This window comes from Telopea speciosissima, chromosome 10 (genome assembly GCF_018873765.1).
Source record: "Telopea speciosissima isolate NSW1024214 ecotype Mountain lineage chromosome 10, Tspe_v1, whole genome shotgun sequence".
Taxonomy (NCBI): Eukaryota; Viridiplantae; Streptophyta; class Magnoliopsida; order Proteales; family Proteaceae; genus Telopea; species Telopea speciosissima.
The window spans coordinates 41,708,617-41,731,355 of NC_057925.1; the positions used below are offsets into that span (position 1 = coordinate 41,708,617).

At 39.9% G+C, this 22,739-nt stretch overlaps 1 protein-coding gene across 1 annotated transcript; it reads left to right on the forward strand.

Moving 5' to 3' along the window:
* The first annotated feature begins 1,345 nt into the window (after window positions 1-1,345).
* On the forward strand, window positions 1,346-3,000 carry LOC122643576 (NEP1-interacting protein 1-like). The gene is made up of 5 exons (XM_043837190.1): window positions 1,346-1,445; window positions 1,521-1,672; window positions 2,414-2,497; window positions 2,601-2,765; window positions 2,851-3,000. The coding sequence occupies exons 1-5, from the start codon at window positions 1,364-1,366 to the stop codon at window positions 2,998-3,000; spliced, it is 633 nt and encodes a 210-aa protein (XP_043693125.1). The 5' UTR covers window positions 1,346-1,363.
* The last annotated feature ends 19,739 nt before the right edge of the window (window positions 3,001-22,739 follow it).

A 22,739-nucleotide genomic window follows, 5' to 3' on the forward strand; every position in this document is an offset into this window, starting at 1 on the left:
TTGTAGAACCATGGAAAATAATCCCATATCGTCTTGAGATGTGCTATGGAATACGTATATATGCTATGGCCTCTTCACTTGACATGATGTGTTTTAAAACCGTGAGGTTTACCTGTCAAAACGGACATTATCGTGTCATCGATAGAGGTGGATATGTGACAGGATGAGTTTGACTGTTGGGAATATATTCGCAGTGCAAGCGTGAATGTAGAACCACAGAAAATAATCCCACATACATCGCCTGGAGATGTGTCATTGAACTGTACGCGATGACCTCCTTACTTGACCTGACTCTTCCTCTTTCACATGCATAGATACAGAAATAGAGATGACCAAAAGCTCCATAAGAGGAAGGTTGACAAGAGATCACAATGTATAGATGAGACAATTACCTGAAGATGAAGATGTATCACAGAATACACATATATGCTATGACCTCCTTACTTGACGTGACTCTTCCTCTCTCACATGCATAGACACAAACACACAGGTAGAGCAAAAGCTCAACAAGACAAAGGTTGACAAGAGAACACAATGTACTAATGAAGCTTGAAGATGTGTCATGAAATACGTATATATGTTATGACCTCCTTACTTGACATGACTGGTCTTCTCTCACATGCATATACATAAAAACACAGATAGAGCAAAAGCTCAACAAGTGAAAAATTGACAAATTAAGTACCATTTGGCTTACATGCACTGATGGTATAAAGAGAGAACACAATGTACAGATGAGACACATGGCAACTTCTTTCAATAAAGTATTTAATTTCTTAAAAAAAGAACATAGTAATTAATATGAAGGAGAGAAGAAGATATGTCCAATGGATATTATATTATACATATATATAAATATGTATAGAAATAGGTAAGTTTTCTTACCTTAATCAATGTGTTAAATGCAATTGAATAAGTTACCAAAAAAAAAAAAAATGCAATTGAATAGGCCACTTGCTTTTCCTTGACAGAATTCAGGGCCGTAGACCCCATAAAATCTCTCCTCATCAACTTCCCAAAACCAACGAATCAGTATAGCATAGCACAGGCCAGTTACCCAGTTATACCGCTATTCCAGCACCTGGTTTCAAAGCTTTTCCACTCAATTTTTGAATTGTTTCCAAACATCCAGGTGAGCTGTAAGGGCTTATTTTTCTTATTATACATTCATGTAATGTTGGGTAGATCGCTCCTTCCCCTCACCCCTTCTTAAATGCTCTATACTTGGAGTTTTCTTTTATTCTTACCTATTTAATGGGTCTCTCTAATCTCTAAGCTTTCTTCATTCCCACTTCAACACTTCCCCAACCTTTCTCTTTGGAGTGTAAGAAAAAGCTGTTTTCTTGTTGTGTTTCTTGCAGAAATGGGTGGTTTTCGTTTTGGGTTCTTGTTAAGAGTGCTGAAAATGGCTGTATTCGTTTCTTTCACTTGCGTTTTTGCATTGGGTAAGCTTCTCTAGCTTCAATCTTCCTTTTATCTACTTGGGTAGTTTTTGATTTTCTGTATTTATATATATATAGGAGGGGCTCTGGTAGGAACAATAACCGGAGCAGTCACCGGCCAGACCACAGAAACCGGGTTCTGTAGAGGAGCCGGAATCGGTGCTATCTCCGGTGCTATGTTGGCTGTTGAGTTGCTTGAATCTTTGATCGAGGGCGAGTCTTCATCCAAGGTTAGTCATTTCGAGAATCTTCTCTGGACTATGGAGACAAATTTTCAAAAACCGGGTTTAGTAATGGTTTAATTATGGTACAACCCAAAAAACCCGGTTTTGCTTTGACTGGGCTACATTCGTTTTTATTGTGCGTAAAAGATTCCATTTTTGCAGTTTTTAAGGAACAAATTAGGGGACCCAAACTCCACTTGGACCGGGTTGATAAGCCAATCCGGTTCAATTCAGTGAAGTTATCATCCTCTGCAACTGGATTCATCAACTTATTCTCTTATTTAATGGCTCAATTCAGAAGAAATATTGATTTATCTCATTGGGTTGAAATTCTAAATGTCTATTTACATGTTCAAAGTTGAAAGTGAGATAAAAATGGAGCCACCCATCTATCAAAGGTGGGTCCACGAATTGAACAGTTCTGAGTAATATGGAGTAGTTGGGTGAAAAGATGGTAGTTGGGTGAAAAGATGGTCATCTTCATGTGTTCTTTTGGTGATTTTTTGTTGGGTATTAAATTTTTTTCCAAAGGTTACTGATGATTACAACCCAAATTTGTTGTGTCAGTCCAGCATCTGATGCAAGCTTTTAAAAATTTGCCATTTTTGTGTTGCCCATACATTCATATCTCTCTCTCCCAATCCCCCCCCCCCTTCCCCTTCTTCTGTTTGTGTTTATGTCTGTATGAAGTTTGATGAGCATGTGACACAGCTTTTTGTTTGTTTGCTTTGTGAAACAACTGTGCAGATTGCCCTCTTTGGTAGTCTAATAAATGGGAAAATTTTCCGGGAATGGGTGAGTCCTGCAATGCTGAAGGCTTATCAATGGCAAGTGAGTGTGCATTGACAATAACATCTACCCAAATATCTTGACAGTAATGAGCAAAATATGTTTCTTTTGGTTAACAAGTTAATGGAAGCAATTGAAATTTCAGATTAATTCCATGGAGACAAGCTACAGAGAAACCTCAGACATTTACGATGTTGATGGAATCAAAGGGGTATCACTCAACATTGTCAATAAGCTTCCTGTATTCAATGTAATTCACAGTGAGATGATGGCAACAAGTGATGAGATCTGCTGTACAATTTGCTTGCAGGTAATAATCCATTGTTGTCTTTGCAAATAAATTAAGTAAATTATTGACATTAGTGGTTGGTTCTTTCTTCTATTGCTGTGAATAGGATTTCAGGGAGGGAGACAGTGCAAGAAGACTTCCCAATTGCAGGCATTTCTTTCATTTGCCTTGTATAGATGAATGGCTTGTTAGACATGGATCTTGTCCCATTTGTAGACAAAATGTTTTATACTCAGAAGAAATGTTCTATGTATAAAATTAGTGTCACATGGCAGCTGCTTAGGTTTTTCAGATCAATATTAATGTACAAGTGCTCCTCATCTTTGATGGTCTATAAAGACCAGGCAAGGTCACAATATAAAATCACTCATAACTAAGTGCATACTTGTTACTATGATTGCTACTGAATGCAAATTTGAGAACAAAATACTAATTATTTCATGGGAGAGGATTGGGCGGCACGCCGCCGGCTTTCCTGGAGCTATCGGCTATTCTGCTGTGCCCAATGGAGAAGGTGGGAAGGGGAGGGCAGGGATGGTCATTTCCATAGGAGGTGGGAAAGAGACAGGCTTAGTCTGGGCACAACGTCAGTGTGCCCGGCCTTAACCTTTATTTTATTTTATTTTTTTCCTAAAAAATCATTGAGCTAACCTAACTTTTTTTTTCCTAAACTCACAACTGTTTAATCTAGCAAATTTCCCCACCCAATTTTGGTCATCATACTTGAAAGAAAATTGTTTAAACATATTACAGACCCTTTGACTATTCAGCAAAGTTTCAAAAGGCTCCCAAGGCCAAACAGCTCCTCTTAGGTAACAGAGACAATAACCTGTTAGAATCAATCCATACTTCTACTGAGTTGAGTCCCAACTTCCGGCATGCTTCCAATCATTGCAAGAGGCCGTTAGCTTCAGCTTCAATTTCTCAACCTACCGGACCATGCATGGCCAACAAAAATGATCATACATTGGGAAAATATGAGAGATGCCCATCCAAAACATCATCAAAAAATAGAGACTAGGCATAAAACAGAGGCGTTTGAGGCAAGTGTAGGTGTGCGGTATGGAAAATCCGCTATTGCACCCGGGGGAGATGGAAAATGGGACTCACCACCTAGTTTGGGGTCAGGTTATGGGCTAGGAAAGTGTTAGGCACCCAACGGATTAACGGCCAATTTTCCTAGACCATTTCCTAGACCAAACTCTTGGCTATACACCTGCTGTTTATACGTATTATACACCTAATCAATCTAATTTTGAAATACTTAACGTATCCTGGATAAGATTGTTGGGCCTAATTAAGCTAATCAAAATTAATGTCTAAATTATAGATCCAACTTGATCCAATTAATGCATTTGCCTAAGTTCAAAATCCTAACTCTATGGCCGACGTCTCAAGGTCAACTGTACAAAATGATGAAAAACCTAAACTAGGTTTAACATAATGAAGAATGACACCTTATCTAGATTACAAATATAAACCTTGAAAGACAAAAGAATCAAAATTATGAAATTACCCTTGGATGGTCAAATTATAAGACAAATGCACGATATCACATTTGAATCTCACCGATGACTGAAAAATCATTAAGTAACAATGACTTCATGCAGACGACTCATCGAAAATATTCATGGGATTAAACAGTGAAAGATGGCCAAAATTATCGAAATGCCCCTTCAAGGGAAAAATTGTAAATATGCATGGGAGCAAACAAATGACGCAGGGAAGCTATAGAAAATAATCCCTAATGGTTTAAAAAACCAATATGGAAGGCTTTTTGGTCCTAAAATTGAATTTAAACCTGGTCATTGTAAAATGAACAAAACGCCCCTATAGGGCAATGATGCATGGGATCTAAAAACTTTGTAAAAATGAAATTTATGCTAAAAACATGTTTATGAAGGCTAAAACATGGAAGTAGATAACAAAACCACTTCCGGAGCTTCAAACAAAAGGTAGGCCCAAAAATGGCCAAAATACCCATAGAGGGTAAAATGATAAAAGTGATAAGACATGCATTTTGAAATCATGAGAAAATCTTGGAAATGATGTCAAACATACTAATATTATATACTAATATTATAAGATATGCAAAATATGTATGCTGGAAAATCATTTTTGGCTTGCACTTGGTGAAATGATTGAAATGCCCTTGAAGGGCAAAAATGGATCTTATGCATAAATATGATATGGAATGAGTATTCACCCAAAAAAAAAATGATATGGAATGAGTATGCATGCATGTGGAATTTTCCCAAACCATTTGCTGTAATGCATCAAAAACCTTTTCCTTTTTTTTTTTTTTTTGTTATTTTATCATTTTTATTTTATTATAAAATTATCAATATGCCCCTAAAGTGAAAAAATTGCAGAAATTGACATCGCCCAGTGAAAGAAAGTGTCCTAAGTTATGTGAGACATCACATGGAACACCCACCAATTTTATTTAGATTTAAAAAAAATTAGAAAGTAAATTTTCCTTAATTTTCTAGTGAAAATGTGCATGAGGGTCAAATAGCATGGACATTTTAAAAAATGCATAAAAATCCATGATGACCCCCCATACCGACATATAACATGCAAACACTAAGATGACCTAAATTCATCATGGGCATAGCATAACAATTTAATAATGTATATTTGTCCTATTTATGGAAAAACATAAGATATATTAAATAAGGGGGAGTGTTCTCTATGGGGGAGGGAAGGGGCCATGTGCACGCAACAGCCAATGAGAGCGCACATGTTGGGGCAGGATTTTTGCCTTTCATGGGGGGGCGGGGCAGTCATTTCGTCCCCCACTATGTCTGGGCATGGCCTTTGTGTCCCCCCAACAGAGAACTTTTATAAAATAACAAAAACATGGTTTACATGTGCATTGGCATTCTTAAAAAGTGGATCATAACATACTACATGACTGTAAATCATAAAAACAGCAAGTGCAATTTTTTTTTTCCGTAGAAAGAAGGCAATTCATTCATGCGCGCCCAACGCTAAGCAAAGGAAATCAAGATACATAAAACAAATAAAGAGCATGATAAACACAAAGTATGGATATACGGTATCCAAAACCAAGGAGCGGAAATTGACCTGGTCTCACATGCCATTGACTGGGTCATCCATACTAGGAGATGGGTCACAGACACTTCCCTAGATAAAAAGTTATAGACAACTAAAATTGAGTGCATGCACATGCGTGCCAATAGAGGGGCCCCCATAAGTGCCAAACAGTCCAATGCCAAGCTACCCACTCGTACCAACACGCTGCTATAGCCTACTTTCAAACAGACTTGCTACATTGACAAAGGTTTGCTGGATTGACGAGTGGAGATTCGACCGACAAGAAGAAGGCCACCAGAAATGCTACCACAGTCTACTATCGAATATATCTGCAAAGAACTGCTAGATTGGCGAGTGGAGCATCGTCTGGCGATAGGAGAGGGACGGTGAAGGTTGAACGGTGGTTGGAGCTTCGGAGCCGATGATAGTCTAAGTGCCACCAGCACTAGGGTCGACATCAGCTGCAAACACACAAACAAAGAAAAAAACAACCTCCCTTGTTTGGGAGCCCCTCGGTACGATGGCTAAAAACCATAACCAACCACAGAGCTAAGGCTGTATAGAGCAGAACGGGGAGCTTCAGGGGAGGGGAAGGGAGGGGAAGGAGTATGGCAGAAAGTGTTGGTGGTGACAGCTTTGGTGGGAGCAGGGCAGAAGAGGGACGGGCACAGAGGATGGAGTACCAAAGCAGCCATTGAGGATGGTGGAGTAGGTCGAGGGATTCAGGTTTTCAGAATCAGACTAATCGCTTATGGGAGACCCGAGGGAGAGGCCGAACGTGGAAGTGAAGATCTAAGCAAGAGCCTAAGAGAGCACAATAAGAGAGGAATTTCAAAGAAATCATAAATTGAGAGAGTCAGATAACTTCAAACCTTGGTTGGAGAAGCAGATTTGGATCCATGATTAGAGGCAAAAAAACCCTCCGATTTCACCTACCCTCAAAAGTCACAAGGTTAGTGAATTTACTTTCTCATTTCTTGGGGAGAAGACGAAACAAAAAGAGTAGAGCATATTTACTTTTATATATATTACCTTTTAATTAAATTTAGAAATGATATATATGCCCTAGGAGGGATGGGAGAGCATATACTACATGATATGTACATGGAAATAATGGATATTGGGCTTATAGTTTCAAATATTAAAAAAAGAATATCCTATATTTAATAGAGGTAAAAATGTAAAATTATCGAATTTAGGTCTTGAGACCGAATTGGCTCAAACCAAATTAAAACAAACATGAACTTTAAACTTAGAAAAATGACAGAATTCAAAACATATTCACAATTTTAAATTTCACAAGTTGTTAAAATGATCATAAGGGTAAATTTTTTTGAAATAAAATCGTTTAGTCCCCAAGAAAATCAATGAACATCAAACACGATGGGGGGCATATTGTGTAATTTTTTCAAAATATTTAGAATACAATAGCTATTTTTAGTAATTATTCTACTTAAAACAACCTAATTCCACAACACGGTCATCAAACTTAACATACCAGTGAAGCAACATGCTCTGATACTATGGTCATCGGTTAGAATATCATGCTCTGATACGAGTAAAATATCATGTTCTGATACCACGGTCATCGATTAGAATATCATGCTCTGATATCAGTGAAATATCATGCTCTAATATCACGGTCATCGGTTAGAATATTATGCTTTGATACCATTGTCATTATAGATATTGGATTTTTGTCATGCCCCCAATGATGACAATACATGAAGGACCAACGATTTTTGTCTCAGACACAAAAAAATAATAATAATAAAGTGCTTGGGTCTCGACTCACAAGGTGACCCAAAGGTTCAAACCCAATTCAGGGTCATGGACCCTGAGGGGGGCGCCATATGGCACCTGACCCATATTCTAAAAGGATACCTAAACTTAGGAGGGGTAAAAGAAGAAAGAAAAATAAAAAGGAACGAAAACCTCAAAATCTGTGTCTCACAAAAGAAGGGGGTATAAAAGGAAAAGAAGATTAAAAAGGCAAAAACCCTAAACCTAGGTTTGGGGTTTAAAAGGGAAAGGATGAGGTCACCCAAGGGAGCCATCATTCTTGTCAAAAGAAAAGAGAGTTAGAAAATGAGAGAAAAAAAAAGGGGACAGTAAGAAAGAGAGTGAAATGAGAGCTGAGCCAGAGAGAGCCGAGAAGCTCCCCTAAGCTGGGGAAGAACTAAACCACTGTTGTTGTCGTTGCTGCTGCATCGTCTTCACCTTCTTTTACTTCTACTATTTTTCCTTTTTGTTTACACCAAACGAAACCTTAACCTGAATCCGTGGTTGCCAGCTCCATCGTCCTCCATCTCCTTCAGACCTTGAGTCACGGATAAACAAAAACCCTTGTCCCATCTTCCCAAAATCGAAACCATTGATCTACTAAAACCTAAAATTCCATTCTCTCATCCATCCCTATAACATCCCACCATCTCCATTTCCTCTTTCCATCTCCATCCATAACCACCGAGCCCCATTAACCAAAACCCTCTCCATTTCCCATTTTCCCACAACCAAACCACAAAACCTATTTCCCTATTTGAAATCGCATTTTCTTTCCCAACAATCATCACCACCGAACCATAATAGCTATGGCCGAAACCACCATCCCTGTCCCTATTTTCTTAATCTCCATCCCTGCCACTGTGGTTGCAAAGCATTACCTATGCGTTCGTGAAGAGGAGATTGAAACAAGCTAAGCAATGGCCATTTGACTCTGCAATTTACCACCCGAAGTGTTCAGCCAGCATCATTGCAATTCCAACAGAGCTCCTTTCCCCATTTGGCATTTTATTTGGTATTTTGTATTTATTTCAATCGATCTATAATAATTCTCCCACCCCTTGTTATCTTGATTGACTGTCCATCGAGCCGCCCATCATCCTTCACCAAAATCTGCTACACAGACGCCAAAGTTCATCATGCAACCACTTGTTGTACGAAGATTTTCAGGTATATCTTCAACTTATTGCTTCATTTGCTACATTTTATTCTGATTTGAACATGCTGTCATGAACCCAATCCCTCTGTTATTCTGCCCATTATTTACCTAATGTATGTTATGAGTTAGATTGATTGTAAATATATGATGTTGCCATGACCCCAACCCCTCCTGTTGTTCTCTGGACATTCTGTGTGATTGTGATGTGGGTTACTGTGTTTAATCTGGTTTTGCTGCTGTACGTAATTACCATATCTTTTGTTTCAAGAAGCGATATGATAGAATCGATTCAACCTAGACATTGGATCCAAGTACTGTAATAGCCCAAGAATTCTGTTTCTCAAGTCTTTGATTTGATTTTTAGAATTGAGGTAGGAACAATACATAACATAAGTCCATGGCTAATGGGTTTATAAGTTTTAAGTTGTTATATGATTTTGGCTTTTATGATTCTAAATTGGGTCTTGTTGGGATTAATTATGATGGATCTTACATGTGATGTCCATTGAGCCTAAGTGATGGGTTTGAAATTCATGAGCTATAATAGCAAAAGGTATTAGTTTAAGTAGCTTTAATGTGGGCTGGGCTTAGTTGCATTATATATTTGAATTTGGTTTCTATTATCTGATCAGTCATGTTGGGCTTCTAGGATTGGTTTTGAGCCCAATGACATGCACTATTTAAGTGGGTATTCCCATGAGGATCTATGGAAAGCCCATTTGGTGATGTCTCTAATTATCCGGGTTAGGCCCGTTTTCTTTCATCATAACTTAATTAATTAAATCTGATTGTATTTAATCTGTTTACCAAAACAAAACAAAAAAAGATTGTATTTAATCTATATTTTGATCGGATTCAGATTCCGATATGTTTCCATTCAACTGGGCTTTGATGTTAGATATGGGTTTGATTAAACCTTGGTTCAGAATTGGGTTTTGGGTTGGACCATTCGAGTCTCATTGACCAAGGATAGGCCATGTGTGGAGAGCTTAAGCCTATGAGTGCATATTAATATACAATTTGGGACTCCGGGGTTATAGTTTCCAAATTCATCTAGGATCAATCGGAGGTTATGGGGTTCAAAAATGAATTTTTAAAATGGATTTTGGGTAGAATATAGAGTTTCATATGACCTCGACATGATGTCTTGAAAACCAATGAGACTTTGACTTGTATTGGGATTTCTAATCCCAGTCTTATGACATAGTTCTCATGTTGGTCCCCTCCCCCAACTCAGATAATTTGAGACCCTATTTAGGATCCAATTAGTTCATGAGAGTTCATGTAATCGACCCCTTGATCAACCTCGGGATTAGAACGTGTGAAAGGGAAAATGACCACCAATGGCATGAGTTGAAATACGTTGCATATGGGGATCCCGTGGGACATAGTTGTATAGTCTTTAGGACGCGATTTGGGCTAGCCTGTCGATCATCTAGCCCGTGGATGTTTAGAGTAACACTTTTTGCCATTTTGTTTAAGATCCTTATTTTCATATGGTTAATTGGCTTGATGCATGTTTTAGTATAATTAGCTTTAGTATAGTAATACATGCTCCATGCTTAATATGATTATCTCCATGCCATGGTTAGTTTAATTAGATTGGTTTCTCTAATGCTCAGTGTTTTACACAGCTTAGGATAACTTATATATTTGGTTTAGGATGCACACTTTGGTACATAGATGTCTAGTCTTAGGTGTTTAGTCTTAGGATGACTTAGATTTAGAAGAATTAGTTTTAGGGTTTACAAACAAGCTGAGTTTTAGTAATGGTCTAAAGAAGGATGATCGATTTCGGCCGGGCGGATTAGATGTCTAACATCTTCCCAGTCCTTAACTTGACTCTTACCCAAAGACCTGTGTAGGCTATAGCTTTTTCCATTGAGAGAGGTATTAGTCTTTCTCCTTTAATGAGGAACATTTTGTTAGGGTTTTGGGTTTAAGCACAAGGTTGCTTAAAGTAATACACCCTATATATCAAGTTTGGAATACTGCAAGTTGCTGCCTCCAGCTAGTGTTTATAGGAAAGACTAGGGTTTTAGGTTAGATAGGCTCTATCTAGTGGGGTCTACCACAGCCTGGGTCCTTATTCTAGTAGACTTGTATTAGAACATATATTAGGGTTATAGAATATACCCAACAATCTCCTCCTATGTTCTACATATAGTCAGCACTAAGAATAGATAAACATTGTTCAAACGAAATATTGAATCAAATAAACAAAATGTTTAAAACTTAAATGGATCATAAAGTAAACTTCAAGAAATAAAACCTTTGAGTTTTAGATCGAATCTAAACCCAAACAACAAGAAGTTTCACATGCAAGTGAATTAAAAACAAAAAGATCCTGAAAATCCTTAATGACTTTACTTATTAATTAAGTTATCATTATCGAGATCCAGATTTAAACGTTTTTCTTCATCTTCGTCATCCTCTATAATTTATCAAATATGAATTTCATAAGAAAAATGAATTCAATCATTTGCATAAAGATATAAGAGTATCTAGTTCAACAAGAAGAACTTAGTACAATTCATAAACTAGTTAAAAATGAATCAAAATTCAACAATAAGCATTATCATTAAGTTTCTGTACAAGAACAAGATCCTATATAGTCTCTTTCAGAAGAACCATATCATGTTTCCTTTAAAAATATTATAATCATCATAGCAATCACAGATATTGTATCATCAAGTTTGGAATGACACATCATACTATGAAGGACTGAAAGACAAGCATAATATCAACGAAACATATCAAAACAATTCTCATATTTCTTTGTGGAATAATAAAGTAAGAAAACGACATACAAAAATTTACTATACCATCTGATTCGAAATGGTTTCACAAACCTCCATACTTAGTAATCTTACCAAATTATTTGAAATATGTAAATTATCATAAATGCTTATTATTGCTAGATGAGATTTGAATAATTCAAAATAATATAGGATTAGATTAAGACCTGTCTAAAGGGTCTTTAATTTTATTTTCCCCGCAGTTTTGAATGCTAGATCTTTGTTCAGTACCTTTGTAAGGGTATCTGCCATATTATCTTTCTATTGTACATCGATCAAAGTGATGATTTCGTGTTCTATCAGATAATTCAGCATGACTTGTTTTAGCCTGATATGCCTCATCTTTTCATTAAAGAGTGAGTTATTAACTATCGTTTTTGTAGCTTAATTATCACAGAATATAGATAGAGAGTTTCACTTCAAACTTCTCAATGAAATATCTATAATTGGATCTTTGATCCACTTTGCTTCATCTCCTGCAGAAGCTAGAGCAACAAGTTTCGTATAGGTGACAGAGCAATACAAGTCTGTCTCTTAGATTTTCATGCAACAACTGCTCCACCCAGTGTAAAGACATATCCACTGGTAGATTTACTCTCTCCTAAATCTGAGCACCACAATGCATCAGAATATCCTTCCAAAATTGGAGGATGTTCAGTATAGTGTAAGGCATGCCTTAGAGTACCCTTAAGGTATCTCATGAGCCTCATCAGACCATCCCAATGCTCTTTGTCAGGATTACTAGTGAATCGATTCAACATGCCTACTGTAAAGGTTATGCCTAGCCTAATACAACTCATTGCATACATGAGATTATCAATCAGTTTAGAATAATCCAATTGATTCACAGTTTCATCTGTATTAGGTTTCAGCTATTTGTTATAGTCATAAGGTGTCTCAATCGATTTGCAATCACTATATCCCATTTAAAAAGTAGTTTCTTAATGTAATGAGTTTGGCTAAGAGTGATCCATTGTCTATCAAAACTTACTTTCATACAAAAAATGGTGTCTACTACACCAAGATCTTTCATGTCAAATTCTTTGAATAAGGTTGCTTTAATGTCACTTACTACAGAATGATCATAACTAAGAATCAACATGTCGTCTACATATAAGCAAATAATCATAACCTTGTTTGACACAAATCGAAAGTAAATGCATTTATCTGAGTTACCAAAGCTCTTTACTATTCTGTCAAACTTTTCATGCCACAATCTAGGTGCTTGTTTAAGACTATATAGAGATTTGTTCAACTTACAAACTTTCTTTTCAGAACCTTCAATGACAAACTCTTCAAATTGGTTCATGAGATTTTCTCCATTAGGTCTCCATTAAGGAAAGCCGTTTTCATATTCATTTGATACACATCATAGTGCTCAATAGTGCCAAAGCAAGAAGAATCCTTATCCTAGTCAAGTGACAGACCGGTGAGTAGATATCAAAATAATCTATCCCACTAACTTAAGTATAGACTTTAGCTAGTAAAAACCCATTTACAGTCTATTATTTTAGCCCCTTTAGGCAAATCAACGAGCTGCCAGGTCTTATCATATATTAAAGAGTTCATTTCTTCATCAATGGTTTCTTTTCATAATAGTGAGTCCCTAGATCTCATCGCTTTCTTAAAGTTGAATGGATCAGCCTCTAAATGGTAGGTCACAAAATCCTCACCAAAATTCTTAGGTACTTGATCCCTAGTAGAAACTCGTCTAGACTCTGATTCAGGAGCATTGTAGGAGTAGTGTCAGAAATAATTGGTTCAGATTTCAAAGGTGATTCTGTAACCACTCCTGTCAAACCTGGTAAGGTCATGCCTTTATCTTTGAGAAATTTATCCTCAAAAAACACAACATGCCTAGATTCTGTTACTTTATTGATTGAGAGATCCAAAAATTGATCTGCAGTACTGTCTTCTGCACATCCTAGATACACATAAGTGTTGGTTCTAATTTTCACCCTAGGTCTCCTAGGGTCTTGTATCCTTAATAAGTTATACAGCCCCAAGTTTTAAGAGTGTCAAATCTACAAGGATGGTTATGCCAAATTTCATAAAGAGTAGAAGTCAACTTAGAGTGTGGTAACCTATTTAGAATGTGATTGGCAGTCAACATTACTTCTCCCCAATAACAAGCAGGTATGCCAGCTGTCAATAACATAGAGTTTAACATTTCTCAACCTCCTTTTCTTACGTTCAACTATGCTATTTGATTGAGGCGAGTAAGGAGTAGTAGTTTCAAGTATTATACCTTGAGAGGCAGAAAAGTCCTTGAATTCTGAAAATCTATATTCCTCTCCTCTATCACTTCTAAGTCTTTTAATTTTTAAGTTCAACTAATTTTCTACTCGATTTTTGAAATTTTTAAATTTTTCATAAGCTTCATCTTTCAATTTTAACAGATAAATATGACAATACTTAGAAAAATCATCTATAAAATTAATTAAATACTTCTGACCACCTGTGGTAGTGAAACTTTTAAAATCATAAATGTCAGAATGTGTTAATTCAAGAAGTTATGTACTCCTAAAAATTGAATGGAATGATTTTCTAGTAATTTTGGTTTGAGCACACACTTCACATATGTCAAATTTAATCAAAGTGTTTAATGGTAAATTATGAGTTTTAGCTAGTTTGAGCAATTTTCTATAATTCACATGTCCTAATCTACAATGTAATGTTTTAGAATCAAGCAAATTTGAACTAACTTGATTAATTGCCTTATTTGCTAAACTTAATCTATACATGCCATTGACTAAAAAGTACAACCAAATTAATGAAAGTTAACAGACAAAGTTACTCTACCACCATGAAAAGAAACACACATGCCAGCATCACATAATAGGCTAAATTAAATTAAATTCTTTCCAAAAATAGAAACTATTTTAATATCTTTCAAAATTAAAGTCTTACCTGATGATAAGATCAGATCTGTAGTTCCTTTCTGAGTCACCTCCACTGACGCTCCATTGGCAACTGTAATCGTCTCTGCTACTTTGACTTTCATAATTAGCAAATTCCTGTTGTTGCACACATGATAGGTTGCTCCAGAATCCAGCCACCAATCTAAAGAAGATATGGCCTCATCCTTTCCAGTCATAACAACAAAATTGGTAGGCTCAGTTTTATCCACCATCATGTAGACTTCCTTCTTTGGTGTGTCAGCATCCCACTTTTTAGGGACTCTACATTCAGTTGCATAGTAACCCCACTTACTACAGTTGTGGCACTTGCCCTTCTTTTTGAAAATAGTCTTTTTGGCCTCCAACTGCTTTGGTTCACTTTTAGGTGACTTGAATTTCTTAGGAAATTTCTTGGGATGTGTAACCATATTAGCAGCTGACTATTGTTGTTTAACCATCTCTAAGTTATTCCTAGCCCTATTCTCATCTTCGATTCTAATGAATCGCTTGAGATCATCCAGCCTCACTTGTACTTCCTTTTTATACATCTAAGTTTTAAAAGAATGCCAAGTCAAAGGTAACTTAAAAATAATAGCACCAACTAGGAATGCATCACAAACAGATATTTTTTTCTAGGTTTAATTTAGACTGTAAATTCTCTAGATTAGTTACTTGAAGGAGGATTGCATTGTCTTCCTAAAATTTGAAGTCCATGAACTTATCCACCAAGTGAGTTTTGGATAGTTCCTCCTCCTTAAATTGGGAGTCTAAAGTATCCCAGATCTCCTTTGTAGTTTCAAATTTACTGTAAGTTTCTGCAAACCTATCTGACAAGCAATTCAACAAATAATCTTTGCAAAAGTCTTTATCACTAACCCATTGAGATTCCTCAATATCAATGCAGTTTTTGAAAGTACTCATTACAATATAGAACACATTTAAATATTTTAGACCAAACTAAGTCTTCCATTTCCATGTATTGAATTCAGATTCACTAAAGGTTTTCAATTTGATCATCTCAAATGGAACGACGTGTTTCTCCATCTCAAGATTGCTATATATATTTTTTTATTTAGAAAAAAAAAAATTTAAAACAGTGGGGCCCACCACAGCCTGAGTCCTTAATCTATAGACTCATATTAGAACATATATTAGGGTTATAGAATATACCCAATACATTTATGGGTCCTAAACTCTTTCTAGGTGGTGGCTCCAATATTACCCATTTATCCTCTTAGGAGGATCCTATTTTAGGGTTTATCGGCGAGATCCGATTCGCAAGAGAATAATCCCCCCTGTCGGGGACAGTAGATTGTCATACATTGTTCTTACAGTCATTGGTTAGAATATCATGCTCTGATACTAGTGAAATATCATGCTCTGATACCACGATCATCAGTTAAAATATCATGCTCTGATACCAGTGAAATTATCCAGGATAAACCGTGAATATGCTCAATAATCAAAATACAAGACACTTTGATAAAATAAATGCAGTGTTTTATGTGCATAACCAGGCTCTCGATTATATTTTTTGGAGGAGATCTAATCTTCTGTTGTGGTCTTAATGATTCAAACAATAATATGAACTTGAAAACTTGATATTAAATCATGAATTTAATATAAAGACTTTTGATATAGAGACTCAATTACAAACTTGATGAATCTAGATACTTGGAAAAAAATTGAAACTTGACCCTAAGAATATAGAAAAGATCTTGACGAAAGACTTGGTATAGAAAATGACTAACAAGACTTGATGAACCTTGATGGAAGATATAAAATACAAGCTTGATATTCAAACTCTTATTATAGAGTTGATGTTCTCTGTGCCGTAGTGTAGCCTGCCTAGACAGATGGGTTGGGTATTTAAGGACGGCAGAATGGTCATTTTGCACACTCCTATGTGTCTGGGCGCATACTGGTGTAAACATCCTCAACCCCCCCCTCACTGAGGGGAAGGGAGAACCTAATGTATCAACCATGAGGTGTCTAAGACATAATAGGTGGTCCGATTTTGAGTCCTAAGCGGGTCCAAACATTATTATAATGTAGAGCCCAAAACAAGAATAATAGGAGTTGCTCTAGAAAAATGGTAGACGTTCCAATGTGTCAATGTATATATTATCATCTCATGCGAACAGATATGTTAGACTTGAGCTAATTCTATTGTTTACAACTTTCACATTGTTGCGTCAAGAAATCGCTCAGCGGTCCTTCGAGTACCGTAACCTACAAAAGACCCTGGGTGACAAAGGAGAACCGATGTGGTTCCGGCCTAGGACTCTCCGATACCTAAGTTAGATCTCTCTGAGCAAATAGATGAATAGTAATATTCAAGATGAGTTAAGATGTCCCCCGATGGGGCTGTGTACCTTGCATTTTATAGTAGTCTCTGGTGGTGTGGAGAGTCCCAGTTGACGTAGAGTATTTGCCGTAAGTGATAGAGTCCCTGAGTAGCAGGGCTTATCCTGATTGGTTGTTTTCCTGAGAGATGTAGTGTCCTTGATAGACTAGGTAGTTGTCTTCCCGGGAGATGTAGTGTCCTTGGTAGACTAGGTAGTTGCCTTCCTTAGAGACATGGTATCTTTGGAAGTTGCCTTCCTATGGGACGTAGTGTCCGAGTGGCCTTAGTAATCTTGATGGATAGACTCATCTACCTGGTAGATGGAGTTCATGGTGTATGAGTCCATTCACTCCACGTGACTCAATAGGCGGTGGCCTAGAGTCCTTGGCGATGTTGTCTTGTTGATGGCGATCTGAGGGAGCTTGTGCTTGGAGTTTACATGTGTGGGCACGACGTGTGCCAGGGACTTAATGCCCAAGTTGGGGTCTGCGCCCACAATCCGCGCCCGAGGTGCCCATGCTGGGTTGGGTCAAATCCTTACTTGGTTCTTCATTTTTGGGTTCTTATCCTGAATCGGTCTTCCTTATTGGATTTGGACATATGGCGGCCCCTGATTGGTTGGTGAGAATTTGGGCTCATCATTTGCCCCCCACTCTCTTAGAATAGTGTGCTCAAGAGAGTAACCTCTACATTCTTGTATCAATTGAGGGGTTCACGGCGAATAATTTATTGTTTGAGGATCTGCTTGTGAGTTGTGTGGTGAGGGAGAGGTTGTGGGTTCAAACCTCTCCTCTCCCATCTTTTTTGTCTTTTTCTCCTTCTTGTAGATATATGTACTCTTGCCTTCATTTCACTTTTCACTTTTTGCTTTTCACCCTCTCTCTCTCTCTTTCTAACTTTTTCTCCTTTTTGCTTTTTCATCTTCCACTTTTTACTTGAGTTCTGGATTTTGTGTCTCTTCATTATGCCCCATATATGTTTGATCTTATGCCCTAATGGGGTGCACTTGACTTTGATCGACTACTCTTAGACATCATCCTTACCTACCGTGGCTTGCTTGGTGCGGTGCCCATGGCCTTGCTTGTACCTTGCATCTTCCTAGGTGTGTGCTCCCACGCTGCTTGTGCGCTCTAGTCATTCTTGTTCAGTCAACTATGACATTTTTAGGGGTTTCATGTCCGTGGTTAACTTTTTAGCGATCTGCGCCCAGACCGATCTGCGCCCTTTTGGTTGACGCCTGCTTGGTCCGCTTCCATTTTGGTCTGCGCCTGCTCGGTCTGAGCCCCTTTTGTCGATGCCCAACTCGGTCCGCGCCCTTTCGATCGACGCCTGCTAGGTCTACGCCCTTTCGATCGATGCCTGCTTCGGTCTGCGCCCAACTATGGTCGACGTCCAACTTGGTCTGCGCCCTTTCGATTGATGCCCGCTCAATCTGCATCCCTTTGGTCAATGCCCCGAGGTTCGCGCCCCCTTTTGGTTTGGATTTATCTTGCGCGTGCTATTTCTGCTTCACCATCTTCTTCTTCCTTTTTTTTATTTTTTTTATTTTTTATTGATCGGTTCCGCATTGGTGGTTGCAGGTTATCTCCTTTCTCTTGCCTCGATTGCTTGGCTTTGCGAGGTCTTCATTCTGAGTAAGTAACCCATTGGCTTCCTTGTTTGTTCATGTCTTCATCCGACGACTCTGGTCCGACTATGGTCATGGTTGGATCTATTGAGGAGTCTTCTTCGAGGTCGTCTTCCCCCACGGATACTTCCCCTCTGCCCTCCCCTGTTGGTAGCGATGGGGAGGAGGAGGTTTCTGGCAGCTCTGCTCCTAATAGGGGTCGTAGGGCCCCCCATGCTTCTACTTCTGTTGGCGACCCTAGGAGTAAATTGGCGCATATGGCTAGCATCTTGACTTCTTCTGACCTGGCATCTATTCGTCGACAGTTCCATATACCCTCTAAGGTTGTGCTCTGTGTCCCAGGGCCTGACGACTGTGCCTATTCCCATCGAGCTGATGAGGTCTGTCTTTACCGCATTTTCTTCATCCATGGTCTTCATTTTCCTATCTCCCGCTTTGTAGAGCTAGTGTTGGAGCATTGGTGTCTTACCCTTGGGCAGGTATTACCCAATTCTTGGCGGGTCATACTGGGCTTCTATGTGTTCTTTGCCAGGATGGGGCGTGCTGCCACTATTCCATTGTTCTCTTACTTCTACGTATTGAAGAAGGGGGAGGGGGGTGTTACCACTTCGCCCGTCGTCTCCCTAGGGGATCTCTTACCGTGCTAGATCCTCTTGTGGGGATCACCAGTACGGTGAAGTATTGGAGGGATCGCTTCTTTTTTGCCATGGTCCCCCAATGTGCCTTGCGGTCTACCTGGGAGGTTATTGATGTCAAGAGGGTCAACCGCCCTCTTGAGTTAAGCGACTTCGAGCGTGACTCCCTCCAGCGATGTCAAGGATGCGACCCGTTCAATGTCCATCAGTTGGATTCTGAGGCTTTCTTGTGTCTTTGGAAGTTGAGTCCTGGTAAGATACTTGATTTTGATATTTGCTTATGTACTTTCCTTCTATGTATTCCTGTTTGAACCTGCCTTGTGCCTCTGATGGGATGTTGTGGTGCAGTGGACATCAGACCAGATCTTAGCCTCTTCTGCTCCAACCTGCAGAAGAAGATCGCTCAGGCTACTGCTGTTGGGGGTGTTTCTTCTAGTGTGGTACCCCTAGCTTCTTCTTCTCCTCCTGCGGTCACTGGGACCAAGAGGAAGGGGGGTCCTGATCCCCCAGCTCGGTGAGGACGGGGCCACGTGTTATTCTTTCAAGGACGTCTCCTCCTGCTTCCACTCCTGGGTGCACTACTCCACCCCCTTCTAAGGGGAAAGGGGCGGCCTCTGCTCCTGCTGGCACTGCCGCTGATTCGTCGACCTCTTCTCCTTTGGTGTTGGCGTGGGATCTTCTGGAGGGAGTGACCTTGGCCACTTGTGCTATGAGTCAAGAGTGGTTGGACCTGGGTAGGCTTCCCGTAGAGCATTCAGCCCTCCTGGGGATCAGTGACGCCACGCTCTTATAGAGTCTCTATCAGGACATGGCTTCTGTGAGTTATTCTTCTCATTCTCTTTATGTTATTGCTTCTCTTATACTTGGGATGCTTATTGTCTGCCCTGTTGCTTGTAGGTCCAGTACCATGCTACTGAGGCTTTGCTTCGACTAGAGGGTCATGCTTTTCGTGAGCTTCAGATAAAGTATGCACTGTAGAACGTGGAGAGGGAGGTCCAGGGGCTTAGGGCTGCTCACGAGGAGGCTGTAGCACGTGAGCGAAGGGTGTCGGAGGAGCTCTAGGTAGCTACCATCGCAGCGGCTCAGAGTTCTTCTAGAGTCCAGGCCTTGGAGGAGGAGCTTCGCGCTTTGAGGCAGAGGCAGAGGCATGAGGTGGAGTTGTCTGAGGCTGGGGAGCAGGCAATAGCGGCATACCAGCAGTCTCTTGAGATCACTATGTACTTTCATCAGTACAACCAAGAGATATACAATGGAGGCATCAGGGACTTGGTAGTTCGCATCCTAGAGAGGACCCCTGATTATGATTTCTCGGGGTTCCCAGAGGTTACCACACTACTATCCGAGACTGCTGTAGTGGTTCGTGTCCCCCCTGAGGATGGCACTATGATGACTGAGGAGGGTACGGTCGCATCAGAAGAGAGTGCTGCTCCTCCTGCTGATGCTGATATGATGTCTCCTTCTGGATCAGTGGCTGCTCCTCCATTGGATGCCCCATGATTTTATAGATGTTCTTTCTGGATGTTGACTTATTGGATGATAACTTTTTGGATGAGAACTTTTGGATTGGGATGCTTGCTTTTTGCCTTTTGTATGTACTTGACTTCTAGTGATGATGATATGATATGCATTTGATCCTTGTTGCTTCAATGGTTCTCATATCTGTGTAACCCCATGTAGTTAGCGGTCCATAGGGATGTCTTATCTCGATGGTCCACGGATCTTGGTGGCATACTGCCTTGGTGGCATAACGCCTTAGGTATGACGCCTCGGTGGCATAACACCTTAGGCATAAAGCCTCAGTGGTGGCATAATGTCTTAGGCATAAGGCCTCGGTGGTGGCATAACGCTTTAGGCATAAATCCTCGGTGGTGCCATAACGCCTTAGACAGAAAGCCTCAGTGGTGGCATAACACCTCAGTGGTGGCATAACGCCTTAGGCATAAAGCCTTGATGGTGGCATAATGCCTTAGGTATAAAGCCTCAGTGGTGGCATAACACCTTAGGCATAAAGCCTCGATGGTGGCATAACGCTTAGGCATAAAGCCTCAGTGGTGGCATAACGTCTTAGGCATAAAGCCTCGATGGTGGCATAACGCCTTAGGCATAAAGCCTCAGTGGTGGCATAATGCCTTAGTGTAGTGGTAGTGATTCGATTGAGTGGTAGAAGAAGACAAGTATTCCCGAAACACCTCTTTATTTTGAATGAAAATTTTCAAATTGTCCTTGAAACAGTGATGTCGTCTACTGCTACTGCTACTACTACCACTATTGCTGCTACTTGACTGCTACTGTCGATGGTGCTTTTGCTTCTACTGGTAATACTTCTTCAGGTGTTCTGAGTTCCAGGTGTGGTCTAGCTTCTTGGCCCTCAGAGTTTTCAAGCGGTATGTCCCTGGGCGTATCTGCTTGAAAACTATATAGGGTCCTTCCCAATTTGCTGATAGCTTCCCTTCTTTCCTTGGTTGTGATGCACTTGCCCTCCTTAGGACTAGGTCCCCCTGATGGAATAACCGTTCACATACCCTGACATTGTAGTACTTGGCTGTTCGCTGTTGGTAGGCTACGTTCCTCAACAGTGCTTTCTCACGCACCTCATCCAGGAAGTCTAGGTTCGCTCGCAATCCATCTGTGTAAGTTCTTTCATTGAAGTGTAGTACTCTGTGGGTCATGGCGAGGACCTCTACTGGTGCCAGGGCTTCTGTGCCATATACCAAGTGGAATGGGCTTTCTCTTGTGGGTGCCCTTACTATGGTGTGGTATGCCCACAGGACACTTAGTAATTCCTCAACCCACTTCCCTTTGGCCTCTTCTAGTCGTTTCTTTATTCCGTCCATTAGGGCTCTATTGGTGACCTCCACCTGACCATTGGCTTGTGGGTAGGCTATCAAAACAGGCCGATAGTCAATGTTGTAGCTTTGGCAGAAGGTTCTGAACTTGGGGTTATTGAACTGCTTTCCATTGTCTGAGACTATGATCTTTGGTACCCCGAACTTGTATATGATGTCTTCCCGGACGAACTTCTCCATTTCATTTTCTATAATTTTTGCTAGTGGCTTGGCTTCCACCCACTTGGTGAAGTAGTCGATGGAGAGCACCAGGTACTTGTGGTTACCTGACGCTGCCATGAAGTCCCCAAAGATGTCCACCCCCCACATGGCAAAGGGTATGGGGTTGAGGATTGATGTCAGCTTGGTGACAGGTAGATGGGGTACTGGGGTGAACAATTGACATTGCTCATAGGCTTTGACATACTGGATGGCTTCCTCTTACATTCTTGGCCAATAGAGTCCCTATCAGAGGATTTTGTATGCTAAGGCTCTTCCTCCCATGTGGCTTCTGCAGATCCCCTCATGTACCTCTACCAGGGTGTATTATGCTCCCTTGGGTCCTAGGCACCGAAGTAGTGGTGCTGTGGCTCCCTCTTGTATAGCACTCTGTCCAGGATGGTGTACTTTGTAGCTCTCATCCTTACCTTCCTTGCCTCGATCTTGTCTTCAGGTAAGACATCGTTCTACAAGTAGTCAAGAATAGGGTCCATCCAGCTAGGCCCTTCCTCGATCTCATTGACCAGCTTCTCCAGGTATGCCGGTTCATGCAATATTTCCACGTACACTGCACTGGCTAGGTTCTTGAGTTCATCGTTGGCTAGCCTAGATAGTGCATCTGTAGTAGCATTCTCGATCTTGG